The 19365-nt window shown below is 48.6% G+C and overlaps 7 protein-coding genes across 7 annotated transcripts; 3 read left to right on the top strand and 4 right to left on the bottom strand.

Annotated features, from left to right (window-relative positions):
• The first annotated feature begins 38 nt into the window (after positions 1 to 38).
• Positions 39 to 2170, top strand: HD556DRAFT_1318609 (uncharacterized protein). Its single transcript, XM_041301234.1, has 3 exons — positions 39 to 61; positions 111 to 564; positions 617 to 2170. Exons 2-3 carry the CDS (start codon positions 196 to 198, stop codon positions 1961 to 1963), a joined length of 1716 nt encoding a protein of 571 aa, XP_041167844.1. The 5' UTR covers positions 39 to 61; positions 111 to 195; the 3' UTR covers positions 1964 to 2170.
• A 238-nt stretch (positions 2171 to 2408) lies between these two features.
• On the top strand, positions 2409 to 4958 carry HD556DRAFT_1223150 (ARM repeat-containing protein; the record flags this gene model as incomplete). The annotated part of the gene is made up of 11 exons (XM_041296859.1): positions 2409 to 2546; positions 2595 to 2770; positions 2826 to 2913; positions 2970 to 3082; positions 3135 to 3247; positions 3304 to 3471; positions 3517 to 3671; positions 3726 to 3942; positions 3992 to 4425; positions 4476 to 4607; positions 4656 to 4958. 11 exons carry the CDS (start codon positions 2409 to 2411, stop codon positions 4956 to 4958), a joined length of 2037 nt encoding a protein of 678 aa, XP_041167843.1.
• A 32-nt stretch (positions 4959 to 4990) lies between these two features.
• HD556DRAFT_33219 (uncharacterized protein) lies at positions 4991 to 6327 on the bottom strand. The gene is made up of 3 exons (XM_041310301.1): positions 6122 to 6327; positions 6016 to 6053; positions 4991 to 5967 (listed from the first exon to the last, which is right to left on the bottom strand). The coding sequence occupies exons 1-3, from the start codon at positions 6127 to 6129 to the stop codon at positions 5024 to 5026; spliced, it is 990 nt and encodes a 329-aa protein (XP_041167842.1). The 5' UTR covers positions 6130 to 6327; the 3' UTR covers positions 4991 to 5023.
• A 2118-nt stretch (positions 6328 to 8445) lies between these two features.
• HD556DRAFT_1453571 (NAD(P)-binding protein) lies at positions 8446 to 10057 on the bottom strand (the record flags this gene model as incomplete). Its single annotated transcript, XM_041308089.1, has 9 exons — positions 9647 to 10057; positions 9547 to 9591; positions 9482 to 9500; positions 9229 to 9429; positions 8970 to 9168; positions 8834 to 8920; positions 8728 to 8774; positions 8524 to 8675; positions 8446 to 8472 (listed from the first exon to the last, which is right to left on the bottom strand). The coding sequence occupies exons 1-9, from the start codon at positions 9992 to 9994 to the stop codon at positions 8446 to 8448; spliced, it is 1125 nt and encodes a 374-aa protein (XP_041167841.1). The 5' UTR covers positions 9995 to 10057.
• Positions 10058 to 10676: 619 nt separating this feature from the next.
• Positions 10677 to 12813, bottom strand: HD556DRAFT_1318534 (NAD(P)-binding protein). The gene is made up of 12 exons (XM_041301233.1): positions 12327 to 12813; positions 12227 to 12271; positions 12160 to 12178; positions 11906 to 12106; positions 11728 to 11850; positions 11649 to 11667; positions 11515 to 11601; positions 11411 to 11457; positions 11209 to 11360; positions 11090 to 11153; positions 10948 to 11026; positions 10677 to 10901 (listed from the first exon to the last, which is right to left on the bottom strand). Exons 1-10 carry the CDS (start codon positions 12672 to 12674, stop codon positions 11124 to 11126), a joined length of 1071 nt encoding a protein of 356 aa, XP_041167840.1. The 5' UTR covers positions 12675 to 12813; the 3' UTR covers positions 10677 to 10901; positions 10948 to 11026; positions 11090 to 11123.
• An 856-nt stretch (positions 12814 to 13669) lies between these two features.
• Positions 13670 to 18115, top strand: HD556DRAFT_1318509 (uncharacterized protein). The gene is made up of 5 exons (XM_041301232.1): positions 13670 to 13910; positions 13966 to 14096; positions 14147 to 14252; positions 14305 to 14793; positions 14846 to 18115. Exons 1-5 carry the CDS (start codon positions 13793 to 13795, stop codon positions 18028 to 18030), a joined length of 4029 nt encoding a protein of 1342 aa, XP_041167839.1. The 5' UTR covers positions 13670 to 13792; the 3' UTR covers positions 18031 to 18115.
• HD556DRAFT_1318506 (uncharacterized protein) lies at positions 18116 to 19254 on the bottom strand. Its single transcript, XM_041301231.1, has 6 exons — positions 19018 to 19254; positions 18851 to 18964; positions 18756 to 18791; positions 18683 to 18698; positions 18563 to 18630; positions 18116 to 18505 (listed from the first exon to the last, which is right to left on the bottom strand). The coding sequence occupies exons 1-6, from the start codon at positions 19221 to 19223 to the stop codon at positions 18160 to 18162; spliced, it is 786 nt and encodes a 261-aa protein (XP_041167838.1). The 5' UTR covers positions 19224 to 19254; the 3' UTR covers positions 18116 to 18159.
• Positions 19255 to 19365: the final 111 nt, after the last annotated feature.

The following is a 19365-nucleotide window of genomic DNA, read 5'->3' as shown; positions in this document are numbered from 1 at the left end:
CCAACCTGCCAAGTCTGTTGTAGATTTATTCTCCCTCCAAAAGTTTGAGCCTTGTTCAGAGGTTTTGATCCTCTTTTTTTTTTTTGCTTTGACTATACTCATTTTTATAGTCGAATATTGACTATAACGATTTTGACGACAAATTACCGAGTTCCTGCCACGCTGAAGCGGCAAGACTCTCTTGGCACTCGTATCATGGCCAAGCAAATTCATGGCCAGGCCGGTTCAAGACCAGATCATCAACAACGTAGACATTCACCAGCCGCCATAGCTTGTCCTTCATCATCCGTCTTATCAATTCTTGCAACTATCGCTGCTAGCTCGCGAACAGTAGACGGAAGCCCTCTCCCATCACCGACTCCACCCCCATCTTTCTTATGTCCGTCTATAGATCATTTCAATACTTGCGTCCGTAATACAACCCCTACAACATCCTATAGCAGCTCTTCCACATCGTCCCCTACGGCTACAGCTAAATTCACACAACAAGTGGCAGACAAATACGTTCAAGGGCTTGACGGCCGCTGGCGCAAGGCATCTGCCTGGACTTTGTATGGCTCAACAGTTCGTTCACTCTCTTTGTCATCTTCCATGCGCTAAATATTTTTTTATTTAGTACTATGATTTGTCTTCGGACCTTACACTTGATGTTTCGCAGTCTACCTCGGTTCTTGTTCCAACCGCTTCCACCCAAATGGACTCCGTCCTTCCCGCGGGTTGGTCTACAACATCCCAAACCAATCGTACCGCATCCATTATCATCCTCTCACTAGCCATAGTCTTGGCAGTCTCAATTTGCATATTCATTATAAGTTGCATCGTTTGGAGAAAGAGACGGAAGAAAGCATCGAATAGAGAAAAGAAAAAGAATGACTTGGAACTGAAAGCTCGACATAAGGCGAACCCGGAAGACCTATCAGAGGATGGTGAAAGGGAGATCGAGGCTCGCGGAAAGAATCGTTTGTGGGCGAGGGCAAGCGCTCGGTGGAAGGCTAACATACGACATTCTGCTCGTCGACGCAGGCGACGTCAGGGCTTGTCTACCAGAAGTCGACCACCATCTCCCGCATTATTGGATCCTCACGAAGCATCTACCCACGCCTCCTCCCCAGTCTCATCACGACAACATTCAATAGCATCTGTCTCCGAAGATGTGGATTACCACGCTGCTTCCGATGAGAATTCTTCCTATCCCGCACAACCACCTTCTATATCATCCGACCCATCTAGTCCATGCACCGTTTCGTCTCCCCCCGCTTACATATTTCCTGCACTGCATGTGCGTCCTGAGATCGAAGGTTGTTCTCAGGAGCCTTCGGGTGATCCCGCATCACGCCCAGGGTCACTGCTCTTCGGTCATGACTTTTCACCCGCAGACCATGACGATATTCCTTACCAGCCTAGCTGTGCTGGGCACGTCGCCATTGATGATAAGACTCATCTCGCCCGTATGTCGGAGTTGGCTAGCGCGCCTCCCATAATTCAGGATAACACTCGCGGGAGTCCCTCGCAGATTCATGAGTCTGCCCCAGAATGGCATGATGATTTTGAAGACCAACCAGTCACTATCTCACCCTCCGAAACTTCTCTATTCGAGGTCGGGGACTCGGGTTTCCCAAATCCGCCCTCGAAAAGTGTTTTGTCTCCAAGATACTTTGATGGGCATAGCTATGTGCAAGATATCACCGCCTTAGATCCTATCTCATTGCCTTCTATCCCCCCGTACGAGGCCCGGCCCAACGCTATTCCCTTTGAGGACACCCTAACGGCTTCGGCTCCTCCAATATCGGAGCATGACAAATCGTTTGACGATTGGCAAGGCAGTGCTCCCGAAGCATCAGAAATTTATAGTGATGATTGCGACCCTTCTCAGCCCTCGTCGTCTACGTTTAGTTTTCAGGCTTCCGCTCCACCTGAAGAGCATGTTATCATGCACAGCGTACTTCCGATATACCAACGCTAGTCATGGGCTTTTGGTCCACATTTTTGCGGACATTTGGAACGTTCGTCTACTGTATTGTACTATATCCCTAATTGACACACTGTCTTCATGGACATTGGCCGATCTGCGCATTACAATGTTGTTGTAAAGTGCTTGTTGCATTATAATTTATACTTATCAAACGAATTAAAGCTTGAGTTTGCACTGCTTCGCGCGCGCTGTTCCTTGTTGGTGTTCGACATTTTTTTATCAGAGCATCATCTCGTAATACTAACGGTTTCCAGTGGTTATGAATGAATTTTGTGTGAGTAGCGTAGTCCTAAAGTGACCAAAAACAGCAGTCACATTTCACGTCGGTCCCTCGATCACCGTCCCTCTGAGCTCTGCATTAGATTCACTATCTTGGCTCTTAGGCTTCAGATCGGGACCATCGGTCGCCTATACTCAATCTCCAGTATACTCGGAAATGGGGAAGTCACAGAAGAAACGGTCCATGCGTCGGCACAATCCCATGCGGGTGCCAGATTCACATCTTCCCAAAGGTCTAGAATCAGCAGCCTCGTCCTCCCCCAAAAATGAAGCTGTATTGCCTATCATCCAAAAGGTGCGCCGTATGGCAAGATCCATGTACGGGAATTCATTGGCACTGTAGTTAGAGAATCCGGACGCTTCTGAACGCAAGTGGGCATGCGTCGCGGTATCCAACCTCATACAAAACGATCCATCTACGCGACGGTTGTTACAAGGAAAAAATGTAGTTGGAGCGCTTATCACGCGTCTATCTGATAGCGAAGAGGAAGTCTGGATCGAAGCTGCTGGGGCACTAAGGTGTGGATCTCCAGCCTCCATCAATTTCTTTATCTTACATTTTCATGCCTCTCAGAAATCTGTGCATTGATGGAGGGTACGATATATGCGCAGAAATGTACAATAAAAATATACTGGCTCCCCTTAAAGCATTTGTGCCGAAGGTATGTTTAACATGCATGTGAATGGATGATGTGAGGCCGAGATATATTCTTCCCAGATATCGAGCGCACTCTCACAGTTTCTAGAGTCACCCAAGACGGCTCCAGAGAACGCGCAAAAAGTGGTGTATGAATTTACCGAAAATGTGAATACTATACTCTGGTGTCTTTCGTAGGTGCATCCATTTCTAATCGTATCGTATCAGCGCTGAGGGTATGGCCAGGGAGACATCCAACAAGGCTCTAAATGCCATCAACCAAATTAACCTTGTTCCTTTCTTGATGTCCTTCCTGGCGGCTCGAGCAAAATTACCCATAGCTACTGTTACTGCCGCAGGTTCGCAGATATTCCTGCTTTCAACATCTACTTTTAGGACTTACTGCGGTTCTCAGCGCAATGCCTGTACGTCCTAACGGATGACAATCAGCCAGCAATAGATGAGCTTCGGTCAAATGCGGCGTACAGCACGTGTTTACTCGAAATTGTACACGATGAAGACGGTGTAAAGGATAAGAAGATAATTTGGGATAGAATAACCACGTTGAAAGTGTTGTCAAGTGGTAAGGAACTTTCTTTTGTGAAATAAATTAGCTGATTATAATTAGGTATTTTGAGCAACGTTTCACCCTTCCCTCCCCCTAGTTCCGCGTCAGGGGTCGATGTTGGCAAGGAGATTGTCCTTCCACTGCTTCAGCCAGTGGTGGCTTCTGTATCTCTTACTGAGTCATCAGAGCTGGCTGAGAGTCTCGTAGTAAAATTAGTGAGTTGTTAATCTTAGTAGTTCATCGGTGGTGTTTATTGATGCGGTGTGAAGGCACTGGAACCTCCTCAGATCGAAAAATTATCTCTCAAAAATGCTCCAAAGTCAGATCATAGGTCTGATACTGAGGTCGAACTCGACCGTCTGGAGAACAAATTACGCACTGTCCAGCTCGCACTAGAAATTTTGACTGGCATGTGTGCAACATTACCTGACCCTGAGCCCATCCCTGAGTTGCAGGAAGGCGAACCAGATGCAGAAGAAGATGAAGGTAAGATCTTGTTTACATAAATGGAGGTGACTATTTGACATTCAGATAGACAATGACGGTGTGATAGAAGAGGATGTGACCGATGGCATGGCCCTCGACGATATACCGATCACCAATGGCATAACAACCGCAAGTCATCTGCCTGCGCTCGTAGAACCTCTCATTACTCTTATCCAACCCGTCAGGCTGTCATTTCCTCCTGCAGCCGGACAATCTTCGCACCCACCGACAACGTCCGTACTGAGCGCGATTCACGTTAGCGCACTTGAGTGCTTGAATAACATATTTCTGTCGTTGAGTGCATCTCCAAGTTCTGGATTAGCCGCAGCGTCCACGAGTGGAAAACAGATATGGGACGGCGTTTGGGCAGCACTTGGGAGTGTAGGCACGGAAATCACACGCGGCCAAGAACGTAAACAGGAAATGTGGGAGATCGGAGTGGGTGTGCTCTGGGGTGTTGGTAATATCTGGAAGGGAAGCTTGGTAAGTCTTCTCATCGGAAAAAAGTTCTGGTGTTGAGAGGTTGCCGTCAGGTGCCCAACGAAGATCAGATCCAGTTATTGATTCAGCTTTGCAACTCGAGCACTGATCCTGCTATCCGCGTAAAATGCATCGGCACGCTTGAGTGCCTGGCGCAGCATCCACAATCTATTGATGCTAATCGCGTGAGTCGCATGTTCTCCGACGCTTCTCGAAACTAAATACAGGACTAGGTTATTGCGATGCACTTGCTTTCCATCCTCCCAACGTCCACGGCATCTTCGACGTATGGCACCGAGCCACTGATCCAAACACTGTCGGCTCTTATCGACATCTATTCCGATGAGAATCTCCCATACGATGTCAATTTCCGGCAAGGCAACTTCGTGCAGCGTCTTGTAGATAGCGTTGAGGGGGTGCGTAAAGCCGTGCGGGCAATTGACAGGCGGAAGGAGCGAGATTTGAAACTGAGAGGAGAGGAGATGCGAGACAATCTAATTGCCTTCATCAAATACCGAAGGGCCTTGAGATGTTGATGATAGCTTTTATAGCATAGCTAGCATCACAAAACCACTGTTGCTACTTGAGTAGCTATATGCAGTTAACTCCATGCGGCATGATCCCAACGCCTGGGATCCGAATGACTAGGCTGCCATAATGGCGGATATCTTCGTCTACATTCAAAGGCCACCCCATGCTTCTGACAGCTCAGAGCGATATCTGCAATCATGGACTTATCTGCGTCCGACTTTCCGGCATTCATGATGATTCGGCCTGGGTAGCTGGCGGTAGATTTCAGCAAGCCATGCTCAAGTGCATCGCAAATATTCCAAAGCGGGACCGAACTTGGAAATACAAGAGCCGGAGCTTGAGAGACTGTATGCATGATGTACTGCGGTGGAGCATCGAGGATAAGAACTCGAACTGTGGACATATACGGGACAAGGTTCTTCAGGAAACACGGTGTGCCCAAACGAAGGTGAGTCACGTTTGGGAAAGACGCAAGGATAGAACCAAGTGACGCTGGCGGATGACGCGCAATATGTAAATGCGTCACTGAGCTAATAACGACGCTAGAAAGGGGGCATGCAAACGAATCACGAAGGGGAGGCCAACAAATACGGAGGTGCGTGAGGGATTCTGTTTTTGCGAGGAGATTTTGGAGGATCGCGTCGAAATAGTATCGCCTATCCATTGTGATCGCAAGACACATGAATCGCGCCTCTGGAACATACTTTGCAATCTCATCAACGCGAAACCGTGTGTGGTCTACAGCGTTTAGCACGATGGAGACGTATCGAGCGCATGGGTCATAGCGTGAGAGGAGTCTCTCATATGCGGTGAAATCGACCATCGTCTCGATGAAGGCATAGCGTAATACCACTTCGTGGAGCACATCGCGCCATACCTTGGACAAGATCGCAATGACGCGAAAGAAACGCCATCTAGAAGGAGCATCGCCAATGGAACACCACGCATTTACAAGAATTTTCTCCACGAGCTCGTAAGGAAGAGCGCCCCTGTACTTTTGAAGTTTCTGGTGCTCTGGAAAAGGTTAAACACTGTTGAGAGAACAAATACGCAGAAGCCAACCTGTGCGTTTACGTAGGCAAAATCGTTGTATCAGTGATCTAGGCAATTCACGGCAGCGACACGTCAGTATCGTCATATCGTTCAGCGCGATCGCACAACAACTTGCCTCGTCATGGTGCCAACATGATGACCGTGGAATGTCAAAACATTTTCTGGAGACGCCAAACGTCTTTTCGATTCCTCGGGGATTGTTGACAGAAAATACGAAATCCACAACAGTTCTACGTGGAAAGGATCAGCGCTTCAAGGAATGGTGTAGAAGTCACGAGATACCTGGTAAGCTTTGGAAGTGATACCCACTGTTTCTAGAATATTTCGTCCCTCAGTGCACTCGATCTGGGAGTCGATAAGATTACTAGGGTCAACTTCCGTACCAATAAAAACTTACATATGACTGAGCGCGGTGCCCTAGCGGGGCGCGAGGGCAATACTCGAAAGGTGAGATGGTGAGATTAGTGAGTAGAACAATTAACCACTCAGCTAGCCTAGCCTAGCACGTACTTGAGTCAATGCTAACGTTCGACTACCCGGATTAGTGAAAATCTGAAGATCATGTGAGCTAAGTAGTGACAGTCTTCGTGCCCGGGTGCCTAGGCCTACTAGGTTCGTGCCGGCCTGTCTCAGGCTACGAAGCGTCCATTGAGATATTCTTTTCTTCTGCAACACATACTAGTAGGATGGTCAAGTCGTAACCTTCTGAGCAGTGTTCGGATGGGACAGAGGCAACGAGGGACATATAGTGTGGATGGTGAAGAGGATGAAGGAGCCTTGGATGTGGTATGTCGCCTCTGTCTTCCTGAGACAAGGACCTCCACAAAGTTCGAGGTGAACGGCATCAATGGAGGGGATCATCACAGCGCGACCTTGGCGCTAGAGTCTTTAAACACTCATCTCGTATCCAACTGTGTCTACCTGCTATACCTGTAGGTAGATCCAATTTCAAAATAGTCATTCCATAGGTTATCCGAGTTTGAGTCTGCCCGCGCTCAGCGTCCGAGATCGTATTGAGATTAGGGCGCTCATTTAATTCGCTTGACTTGACCGTACATCGGAGAGTACTAGTACTTGCCCGACAGCGTTTTTCTATAGAACGTCGTTTGTATAATCTCCGTTATGTATATGCTGGCATAGTCGCCGCACTTTCAGCTTCATTTATCACACTGGCCTGATAATAACGAAGGAGTTCCCTTCACGTTAGAACAGCCTCACGATTAATACCCGTCCGTAGTGCCGAACAGACCACGCCGGAGGTAGTATTCCAAATGCAGTCATAAGAAATAATGGGTGGTCCGTGCGCGTTCTTGTGGTGTATATAAGCTGTGTGTTGATACTGTAACAACTCATACTTACCTTGATGGCATAGGCTCCTTCATCTACCTGGGTTTGTGGGCCGTGGGGACCCTTCATAGCACGGCGACCCTGTCCATACAGAGGGTATCTACGGTTTGTATGAGCTCCGGCTCATGCACCGTCTCAATATTTTCCAGTCCTGCTACGGCCACTCTGGCTAAGCAGGCCATCCTTTTTTTTTCGACTTTTATGGGTTCTAACCCTAACCTTACGGTACACCCAAAACGTATACATGCTTATTCAATAACATCCAAGTCTTGTCTTGTCCTTTGAGCACCGTCTCAGTGATCTCTGTTTTTCCTCACAAAATTGAATTCTCGTATTGCTCGTACTTCTTGGAAACTCAAGCATCAACATACCAGTAAAATAATACGGCACAAATGCATGCATGCAATGCAGACCAACTCTGATGGAGCGCATCCACGCCAACAAGACACTATTAGGGAAGAAATGTTTTGACGTCTTCGAAGATTTTAAAGCCGCCAAATGCACAAAATATGAAGCTTCCCATGTCATCTCTGGCATCATCAAAGAAAGCCGCTCACCCTTTAGCACAGGTGAAGATTCCTCTGCTATCGCGGCTATCTACCTCGCCATGCTCGACGAGTGGGAGTTAGAGCGGAATAAAGTCGGCCGAAGAGCAACAGAAGCCGCTAGAGAACGGCGTTCGGTTAAATCAACGTCAGACTCAGCCAGCATCGAAGAAGAATCTCCTGCAGAGAATATGAGGAGTCAACGAGCTAGCGAGCTAAACTCGACTTTGCCTACCTCTAACAACGACAAAGGCCGGTCATGTCCGCTGAGCCGCAGGCTCGGTGAAACTGTCAAGAGGTCAACTTCTCTAAAAGGGGTGCTTGCCTGGGTTCACCTTTTTTCCATTTGGGAGTAACGATGTCACATTCACGGAGAAACGGTCTGGCAAGCACAGATTGACTTGGCGTTGCCCACATAAGCTGTTGTACAATCCTTTAACAACAATAAATGCAAGGGTGTCTCTATTTGAAGGTACATTTACTTGAGACACAAATGAATAAAAATGATTTGGCGCTACAGTGCTATGACATTGCTCACTTCTAGATCTTATTCTTCTCGTACAACTGCTGTTCCCTGAACTTGGCTTCAGGCTAATATCAAGAAGTCGAGAACTCAAGCACAAACCTTCTTGCTGTTAAATGGATCCAATCCAGCCGCAACTCGGCTGCTCGCAATCAATGCGCTCTCGTCTACGATGTCCCACTTCTGTGTCCCCGAGACGACTTGTGCTTGGTGTATGGCCCGAGTAGTAATCATGCTCCGATGTGCGTTACTAACTATAAATGAATGAGTATCTCGTAACGACCCAAGGTCGGATCGTCGACATACCTGCGGGCATCGGGCAATTCAGCTCCGCGGACAGGCGAAGGACGTGACTGGATGAAAAACCATGTCAGAAAGGACTATTCATTGTGAACACCCCCGAGGCACTAACGAAGAGTCTTTAATTCCGCCATCCATATTAAAGCCTACGGAACCATCAAACGAGTCATTGATCATCTTCTTGCCATATGATATTATCCTGTTTGGACATCAGTGATTCGAAATGAAATAATTGACAGCACGCATACGCTGGTGCTGGCATGATTTCTGAACGCGAATCGTCAGCTTCCCATTGTAGTACGGCAGAAGCCGGCAAAGGTTCACCTGTGATCAGATCGTATACAGTCTCCTGCCCAATGCCAGATTTTTCTCCGAGTGTCAGGGTTTCGCCAAGAAGCTCCAGGATAGCGGCGAGATTACCATTACCGATCAACTTCAACGTCGAAGCTAAAGCCCACACAATTTCAGACTCTTAGGTTTGCTCATCACGCTCTTATACGTTCTTACCTTTTTCTACATTCTCTCCGAGGTCGATCACCTTGCGGCCCACTGCAGGAACAAGGAGAAAGGCAACTTCCTTCTTCGACCGGTAGTCTCCGCTCATGGCAATAACAAGTGTGGCCTTATCTGCCGCCGGGGGAGCCCCAAAGATAGGTGAAGTGATAAAGCGGGTATGAGGAAAGCTCGACAGCATCCTATCAAGATCGCCTATAGCAGACGTGTTCACAGTTACGTTAGTAACAAGAAACTTTTCACGCACCAGCTAGCGCAGGATAATTCTGACATTCGGTAAGCATGAAGCCCAGAAGCGGATATCAGGCTTACCGTGCCCATTTCAACAAAGATCTTGACCTTGGTTGGGGGTGATTGCTGATGATGACAGCATGATTATCTTACCCTACAAGAAGATATGATTGCGGCGTACGGCAAGAGCCTTTGCAAACTCATTATAGACACTGATTACCACAGCATCATTCGCGAGACAGGTGAAGATGACATCGCACTCCGTAGCCAGCTGGTCGAGAGTGTTAACGACTTTGATGGCGGATGCGCCAAGTTCTGCAAGGAGCTTCTGAGACTTTTCGGCAGTCCTGTTGTAAACGATGAGAGGCAGTTGAGAGTTAAAGGAATTGGCCAGATTTCGGGCCATGAGATAGCCCATGGCTCCAAGACCACAGAAGCCGATTTGGAGAGGGTGTACTCCAGGAGTCGGAGGCCGAGAAAAAGGAATGGTGCCTGCATGCAGGGCTGGAGTTTGAAGGTTACTCGTCATTGCGTTCGAGCTGGGGCCCGGGGGTATCTAGGAGAGAAAAGGCAAGTAAATACCAATATTTTAGCAAGTCAGGTTGTACTCGTCAAGAGCATTTGGACTCGAGAGTTATCGGAAACGCTGTATTCCCACGTGAATGAGGAACGAAGTTGATTGGCTGGCTATTGGAAACCCGCTGGGATATCGGCGGGAAACACTAAACGAATCGAGCGATGAATGATAGGACATAACCGTGAATTTCCAAGCGTTGATACATCGGAGCAAATTAATGGTGGTAAGTAGGTAACCCGAGTTTGTACGAAGATGACGTTCAGGATGGCAATCATATGACTGGCGAAAGCAATCAGCTTCGCTATGGTACCACGGATATATAGGGGACTTACAAGAAAGAGCAAGAGTACGTCAGGTTGGATAGGTGTGTTGAGATACTTAAATTCCGAATGAGGTCAAAGCAAGGATGTTAGAAGGACGAAATATACCGATTTTACTACCTACACCAAGTCCATGTGGCATGAAGGTCTATGAGAGTCCAAGACTCGTAAGGGTGCAAATTTAGAGGCCATTTGAAGCATTAATTTGGCGTGTGCTGCAACATCCGACATATCAAGACTGCCCCACTCATATGCATGAGTAGAGTATAGGCTATCACACCAATTTGAGTTGAAACATAACTGAATGACTTGTCGAAGATGATACCCCTATTCGACTCATTCGGGCTATCATTTTCTTGTTGCATAGAACATGCATGATCATATTACCTGCAGCTCATAAGGTGGACATCTTGATCGGTCGAGTCGAACCGCTGCATTCGTCCAGGTTTACTTGAATGAATTGACCGATGATAGACGGAACCCCTGGCACAGCAGACATACTCTTTCCCTGAGTGAAGATGAATGTATGGCTCTGTCGTCTGCCTGGTCTGGAGGTGTAGTCCCGAATGAACATAAATTGCACACCTGCAGGTATTTCTAGTCCCATGACCAACTGATGAAGAGCGGTTTTGCATTTCGTCGATGCTTCTAGGGTTACATTTCTCTATTGAAGGTACATCCATGCCTTCATACAAATTTATAGTTGTTCTGTCAGAAGAATACATACACCTCGACTTTTAATGCCCGAGATGATTTGGTGCTCATTCGTCATCTCGTGTAACTCCTGTTCCCTAGTTCCGATTTCAGTCTATCATCATCAAAGGAGCCGAGAACTCAAGCACCAACCTTCTTGCTGTCGAATGGATTCAACCCAGCAGCAACTCGGCTGCTTGCAATCAATGAACTCCAGTCTAAGACGTCCCACTGCTGTGTCCCTGCAACTATTTGTGCCTGGTGCATCGCCCGGGCGCCGATCAGGGAACGATGCGCGTTATCAACTATAAAATGATGAGTATCTTTGAATGCCTGAAGGTCAAATCGTTCATACCTGCAGGCATCGGGCAGTTCAGCTCCGCAGACAGGCGGCGGATGTGACTGGATTGAAATCATGTTAGAAAGAAATATCTATTGCGAGCACCTCGAGGCACCAACTTGGCATCTTTTATTCCACCATCCAAGGCAAAACCTACGGAGCCGTCAAACAAATCGTTGACCATCTTGTGACCATAGGCCACTAAACTATTGACACGCATCAGCTTCAGTAATGTAATCGACAGCATACATACCCTGGTGCCGGCATGATTTCTGAATACAATCACTATCAGCTCTCCGTCGAGATAGAGTAGAATGCATTCCAAAATTTACCCTTAACCAGATCATATACGGTCTGCTGTCCGATGCCAGACTTTTCTCCGAGCGTCAGAGTTTCGGCGAGAAGCTCATTCATACCCAGGATCATACCATTACCGATCAACTTCAGTGTCGGAGCTAGAAACCTCACCCATTTAAGACTTTTCTCGCTGTCACTCTTACACGTTCTTACCTTTTTCTACATTTCCTCCGAGGTCGATCACCTTGCGGCCCACTGCAGGGACAAGGAGAAAGGCGACTTCCTTCTTGGATCGGTAGTCTCCGCTCATGGCAATAACAAGTGTGGCCTTATCTGCCCCTGGGGGAGGTCCAAAGATAGGTGAAGTGACAAAGTGGGTATGCGGATAGCTTGACAGCAGTCTGTCAAGATCGCCTATAGCAGACGTGTTCATGGTTCCGTTAGTGGCGGAAAAGCGCTTTACGCACCGGCCAACGATGGGTAAATCTGACAGCATCAGTGAGCATGGAAATCAGAAGCGGATATCAGGCTTACCGTGCTCATCTCAACAAAGATTTTGACCTTGGCCGGAGGTGATTGCTGATGATAGCAGCATGATTATCTTATCCTGCAAGAAGATATGATTACGGCGTACGGCAAGAGCCTTCGCAAACTCGTTATAGATACTCGTTACTACGGCGTCGTTCGCGAGATTAGTGAAAATAATATCGCACTCTGTAACCAGCTGATCGAGAGTGTTAACGACTTTGACGGTGGATGCGCCAAGTTCTGCGAGGAGCTTTTGAGACTTTTCCACAGTCCTGTTGTACACGATGAGAGGCGGTAGTTGAGATTTAAAGGAGGTAGCTAGATTTCGGGCCATGAAGTAGCCCATAGACCCAAGGCCACAGAAGCCGACTTGAAGAGGGTGTACTCTGGGAGTCGGGGGCCGAGAAAAAGGGACGGCACTTGCATGTGGACTTTGAAGAAGGTTGTTCGCCATTGCGTTCAAACTGGGTGTCTATGAGGTAGAGTGTAAGTACTGGTATATATATTAGTAGCTTGTGCTCTACGGGCCGTTATCGAGGGTTATCGCGAACGTCGATTCCCACTGTGCACGTGGATGTAATTGGTTATAAGTGTTACTCTCACAAACAGATCTAAACCAAGTTTCGGGTTACACTAGCAGATACACGCGCTTCGCAGCGGCCGCCCCAGTCTCCAGATGGGCATCCTACCAGATATTAGATACCGTGCATATGCCATACCTGCACAATTCTGGAGCACAGTCACAACACGGGGATAAGTAATACACTCATCCTGTCTGATAAATTCAATACCCGAAAATGCCGTTGCCAATGCGCGCGCGTTTAAGTAGGCGTAAGACACGCACATCAAAATGGGTATAATATTGCGGCCAAAGCCAGACTTATAACCGCTCCGCACTGCGCAGCCCTTCCATATCAAAAGGAATGATTGGGCATAGAGTTGCACGAACGCTAGCTTTAGCGTCTACGGTGCGGGGCGAAAATGCAGGTGTAAAAACATGTGCATTGCAAAGCACGATCAACGAATGGACTCAATATATCAATGAGTGGAAGTAATCATGCACGAGGAATGTCGAAATTGGATTCATTAGTGGTGGCAGTTGCGCAGCAGTGGTGACTTCATCTGCGCGGGCGTTTGCTAATTTAAAGCTTCGATATGCACTGCAGGAGTTATGGAAAAATATGTCAAGAGATCAGATAGTCAACGACAAAGTGAGTGAGCCGGCAAAGATTCTCAACATTTGGCAATACATACGGCAATATATCGTCAATGATATGCAATACATCTTTATGGTCAGTATAAGATGGGAGTTTGGCAAATAGAGGCGAGCACAGCTGCCATTACACGACTGTGCGACACAACTGCGGAGTTACGGTAAATGTCAAGTAAACGACTCGGAGTGAGCTGCTCAATTGTATTTGTGCACTGTTTGCATAAGCATAGATGGCCAAAAATAGTATTCCACAAACTTGGACGTACTACTAGTAGTACTACGTGACAGTCTTAACAATTGGCAGCTGCTGTAGCTGCACCAGCAGCAGTTTAACATTTCCATCGCTGCCCATTATCACCATGCAGCAGCAGCAGGCGTTACAAGTTTATGCACAGCAAAACAAGGGCACTCTTGTCCCAGGTCAAACCATCTCCGTAAACAAGTACACGGTCCAAGTTGAGCGGTATCTCAGCCAAGGTATGTTGAGTCCAAGTGGCGGCCTCGTCGAGCATTATTAACATCTTGTTCAAAGGCGGATTCTCCCATGTTTACCTTGTCAGGACTCCCACTCCCGTGTATAACACGACGCATCATGTTCTCAAACGCATTGGCGTTCCTAATGAGGCTATGCTTGCGGAGGTCAAGAAAGAAGTCGATATCATGGTTCGGAGCACCCAAGCTGCTTACTCGGTGCTTACTGAATCTGCCTGTAGAGGATACTAAAGGGGCACCCAAATGTAGTGCATCTGATCGATGCTGCCTGGCACAAAATGGCGACTGGCATGTACGAAGTCTTTATTCTTATGGAGTTTTGTCCAGGCAAGTGTTTCTGCAAGATTTACACATTTGATATCGTCTTATTCAGACATAGGTGGTGGAATTATTGACATGATGAACAGACGTCTTCGCGAACGTCTCACAGAAGCAGAGATCCTCCAGATTTTTGTAGACGTCTGTGAGGGTGTTGCTGCCATGCATAATCTTCGCCCTGCCCTTCTTCATCGTGATCTGAAGGTGGAGAACATTCTCCAGGCCTCCAATAACGTCTTTAAGCTCTGTGACTTCGGCTCTGCCACACCAGTCGCGCCTCGACCGCCATCTACCACAGCTGAGGTTAGAGCTCTCGAGGCGGACTTGAACAGACACACGACACTACAGTACAGGGCGCCTGAGATGGTTGACCCATACCTTCGCCGTTCTGTCGACGAGAAATCTGACGTTTGGGCACTCGGAGTGCTATTGTACAAACTGTGTTATTACACCACTCCTTTCGAAGAACATGGGCCCTTGGCAATTTTGAACGTACAGTACCGCATTCCGCCATATCCCGTTTACTCATCGCAAATGAACACGCTGATCGGTGTGTTATTCTTTACTTCCATCGCGTCCGAATATGCTGAGTTGCCATGCAGCCTCTATGCTTCGCGAGCACGGCACACAGCGACCTACAGTATTTGAACTTCTCGCTCAAGTGCACTCCATACGAGGTACCAAATCGCGCTTCACCTACGATATTCCTCCCCCTCAGCCCCTCTCCCCTCGAGCTTTACAGTCTTCATCCACGAATGCTCTTGACGACCTTGTCTCTTACCGTCGAGCGCCAGGTATAGATACTGCCATGCAACAAGCCCCGCCAGCTCAGCCCCAGGACATAGGTGCAGGCGTTCAAGCGCGTGATAGGGTGTTAGAGGCTATTGCACCAATGCGCCGTGGCAGGCCATATTATTCGCAGCAACAGAACGATACCACCACTCCCTCATCGACCTCTCGGCCTGACGCTTCATTTGGCGCAGAGGAGGATAAGGCACGGAAAGACATGAAAAGCTCTCCTGCAGTTCCCGCTGCTGGGAGCATCAGGGCTCATAAATCAGGCGGTGTAACTGCGAGTGTTTGGAAGCCTAAGATATCCGCGCCTCCTTTGGACGATGCATGGAGTGTTGAGACGCGTGTATCAAAAACGGTCTCAGATGATCCACCAACACCAGGGGTTACTGCATTTGGTGACAATTTCGGAGAAAAGCTGTGGAGCGCCTTTGAGGGTGCAAAGGCTGGAGAGACTACCGCTGTGACAGGAATGGGGTCATCCTCAAGTTCCGGAAAAGAGCGCATTTCGAAGCTTGCTCCCCCGCCTGAGGGATCGCGTAACACAAGACTTATGATCACGAAGAGTAAGGACGCGTTCGACGGTCTAGGTTTAACACCATCTTCAGCACCCACACCCACTCTTGGAGAGGCACGAAAGCTGAGGACTGGCCTTGCTACGGTTAATGGAAACAATCGTGCTGCTATCACTCCTAGTCCATCTCTAACCACCGCGAAACCATCACTAACCCCGATCAAACCAACGCCTTCGCACCGTCCTCCAGCACAATTGACAACTACAAATGCTTCATGGCGTTCTAGTCCACCAAAGCAACCCCCTGCATCCACCCCTCCGACGCTTCCACAGAGGGGCGAAATTTCTGCCGAGGAACGATTTCCATCAGTAGAAGAGCTTGATGCAACATTTGGTAGGTCGGCACCTCCTGTCAGCCATCCAAACTGGCAGTTCGAGTCGTCGGAGCGTCACAAGGAGCGCGAAAAAGTAGCTGATTTGTCCGAACCTTTCTTTGCACCTTCCTCGTCGCTTCAGCCGATCTCTCACCGTGCCGTTCCGAGCACTACCCTTGGTTCGCGCTCAGAGCATGTCACCGGGGTGGCGATGCGTGATTTGGAGAAGGACAGATTTCAGAGGTCCGTTGGGCTGGATAATGGCATTGATGAAAACACGTCGTCTCCGAAGCCCCTGTCATATCGGCCTATCTCCCGTCCTTCGCTTTCAAGGAGACATCGCAGCAGTATTGCTGTCAAAGCCGTACCTCAGGCACAGCTCATCGATGACATTGGTACTCAGGACTTTACTACCCCAACTCCGGTGTCACGCAAACCCAAAGACTGGTTGACAGGCGACGTCGATGCCCTCATCTCCCCAGTCAAGGACGAATCTTTCGCTCAGGCTCAAGCTAGAAACCTCCCTACGACGCCCGTTCTACGCGAGTTTACGAACAAGCGATCATCATTCATTGAGGAGAACACAACAACCATACAATCACCACAGGAAGCTGTCACCACTCAACAGCCTCCCCATCGAGTGAGAACTCCTCCATCGCCGTCCAAAATGTATGCGCGAGGTACCAGTGTTAGAGAGCGGAAGCAAAGCGCCCCTATGACACCGAAGAAACCTAGAGAGTTGCCAGTGGTTGCGCCTAAGCCGGTGATTGCGGCTCTTGCACTGAAGCCAGACCTGGAGTCTCGCCAGGGGGTAATATCGCAGCCATTGAAGTATTCATCGCAAGATGAGTTAGATAGGTGGAGAGTTGCCCCTACCTCTGAGTCGCCAAAGCCAACCAAAATTCATGATTCGTCAAGTGACGGGGAACAGGAGCCAGAGGATGCTGCTGGGTGGGGGAAACTAGTTGAGAAGGCGGGTTCATCGCGAAGACGAAAGACAAGGGGCCGGCAAAGTTCCGTGCACGACCTCGTTGATCTATGGGGAGGAGGTGTGGTGCAGACGAAAGAGCGACCGAAGGATTCCGTTCACAGTCCTGCCGTTGCTGCATTCAGTGATCCAACCAGGGACTTTGGTGTGAAACTACAAAAGAGCAGATCAATTGCCATTTCTTCAATGGCTAGGCCGAGGCCTACATCACCCCGAATGCAGTCACAGCCCCCAGAGCTCAATGCTTCCCAGCGTCGTTCACCAAGTCGGTCTCCCAGGCGACCCTTACCCCATACAAAGCAGGCATCTAGTACAAACACCCCTTCGTCTGGCAATACCCCCGTCTTATCCTCTCGCGCAAGACCGCAGTCTATGCTTGCCTTTCCAATGTCAAAGTCTACTTCGGATGGAAAGACGGACATGCCGTCAAACCCTACGAGTCTATCTGTTCCAGAGGACAACCCTCGTAAACACGGCCTTCGGCGGACCTCAATAACAGACATGGTTCAGCGCTTCGAAGCTATTGGGGGCAAAGTCAGAGGTTCAAATCCAGGTTCGCCTGTGATAGTTCCCAAATCAACAGGTTTGAAAATGCCAACCTCGTCTACTGGCATTGGTCGTGCTGTGGACGTCACGGGTACAAGCCCAAGCTCCCCGTTGGTGTCGAGATTCACGGCCTCCAGAGTCATTACACCTGCTCCTGAAGAGTCGGGTCCTGGGGCTGACTCAGGCAAGCCACGACCATCTGCGATTGATTTAGCCAGGGCGGCCCTTGCCAGTCAGGACCAGAGCAAGGCAGACATGAATATAAGAAATCCTGTTGTAGGATTGCCTCCTGTGACACCCAGTCGATTCACACCTGGATCATCAGTAGGACGGAGCAGTCCCCTTGACGGGATCCCAGCATCGCTACCATTTTCTCAGAAAAAACCCTCCGCACCTCTAGAAGAGCCGCGCTCGTCATCGCCTGATAAACCTTATCAAGGAGTAGGGAAGCTCATTGACCAATGGCAGCGTAAAACGGAGGTTGATTCGCCTCGAGTTCCTATCTCTCGTAGAGGTGGTTATACCCCAAAGCGAGCTGGTCTCGTCTCTGGAGAAGTTAGCAAGGACAGCTAGACACGTGCATTTACTTGACCTATAATATATTCGCTCGCGTTCGTTCACGTACGGCTTGCAATAGCTTGTAAGATAATTTATACAACAATCTGACGTGCTACAAGTTCTGAACTCTTGAGGCTCGAGCGCTCAACACCCATCGGAAATATGAGGCATGGGATGATCTTGCGGGGACCGGGGACGTCGTGCTGTGCTTCCAAGTAATTGTCGAGCTACGTCTCTACCCTTCCCATACTCCCAAGCATCCTGGTCAACAGGATAGCGATTAGCTTTCACTCGCTCGGTGTCACCAGCTATGCCAAGCTCCTGCGCCGCAGCATCGGCGCGGGCGAGGTTAGAGTCACCGGGGTGGATGAGAATAGCCTCTGGTTTTGACTTCATTCGGCGTGTTCTGGGCTGCCACGATCGTGTGGACATATTGTATGAGTCGTCCTCACTCTCAGAGTCCAGGGGAAGATCTCTAAGCTTATCATAGCTGAGAAGGGGGATCAGCCTCTACAGTAAGCTAGCTTGCGATAAACAAGACACTTACGTGGCTGACTTTCCTGGGGCAGCATCAACGTACTCGAGGAAGAATTGTCCGACTGACAACATGACGACCTTTTGGAGAGTAAATTTCCTGCGATGATCTCATATGATTATTGGCACTCACAACGGCAAGGATGAGACTGGCTCAAAGCCGGTCAGACCAACTCGATGACTTCCATTGAAAAAACGCAACTTACCCCACTTGGTATGACATGGCAATAAGCATGTAAGTTCTAGTGATATTTCACGGTTCGACATTGCTTTTCTGTGGATTGATGAAGACACAACTCACAGTCTAAGTGTTGTTGCAACACCGTATAACACTGTTCTCCATACTGCTTTTGCTAATCGCGAACGACCAATGAAATGAGGACCCCAATGCCTGCTAATAGCAAACGACAAGAATCTTGTGGTTCCAATGACTTGAAGTGGGTGAAAGGAGGAGTTTGTGACACGAACCTCTCAGACAGACATATGACAGAAGTCAGGAGGACGCCGAGGAAAAATTCCCAGACGGTGTTTAGGCGCAGAGAACTCAAGAGGATATGTTCACCGATGAATGAGAAATGAACGTAATCAACCCAGCCATCCATCATGATGTCGTGACTGCCAGTGTACAGCAAAAATGTTGTGGTTGGTGATAACGCGGTTCGCCTGTTATGCATTACGCATCAATGCGGAACCGTAACTTGTAGTCCGAAAGGTTGCCACGACCTCGCTTGGTCCAATCGTCGGGACTGGAATGCCATTTCCATCACAACCGTTCAAATATCTGAAGAATCGGGGCGCCGTCGTCAGTACTCTTAG

This window comes from Suillus plorans (genome assembly GCF_016647745.1).
Source record: "Suillus plorans strain S12 chromosome Unknown HD556scaffold_1, whole genome shotgun sequence".
Taxonomy (NCBI): Eukaryota; Fungi; Basidiomycota; class Agaricomycetes; order Boletales; family Suillaceae; genus Suillus; species Suillus plorans.
This window is presented reverse-complemented; position numbering and strand designations above follow the sequence as displayed.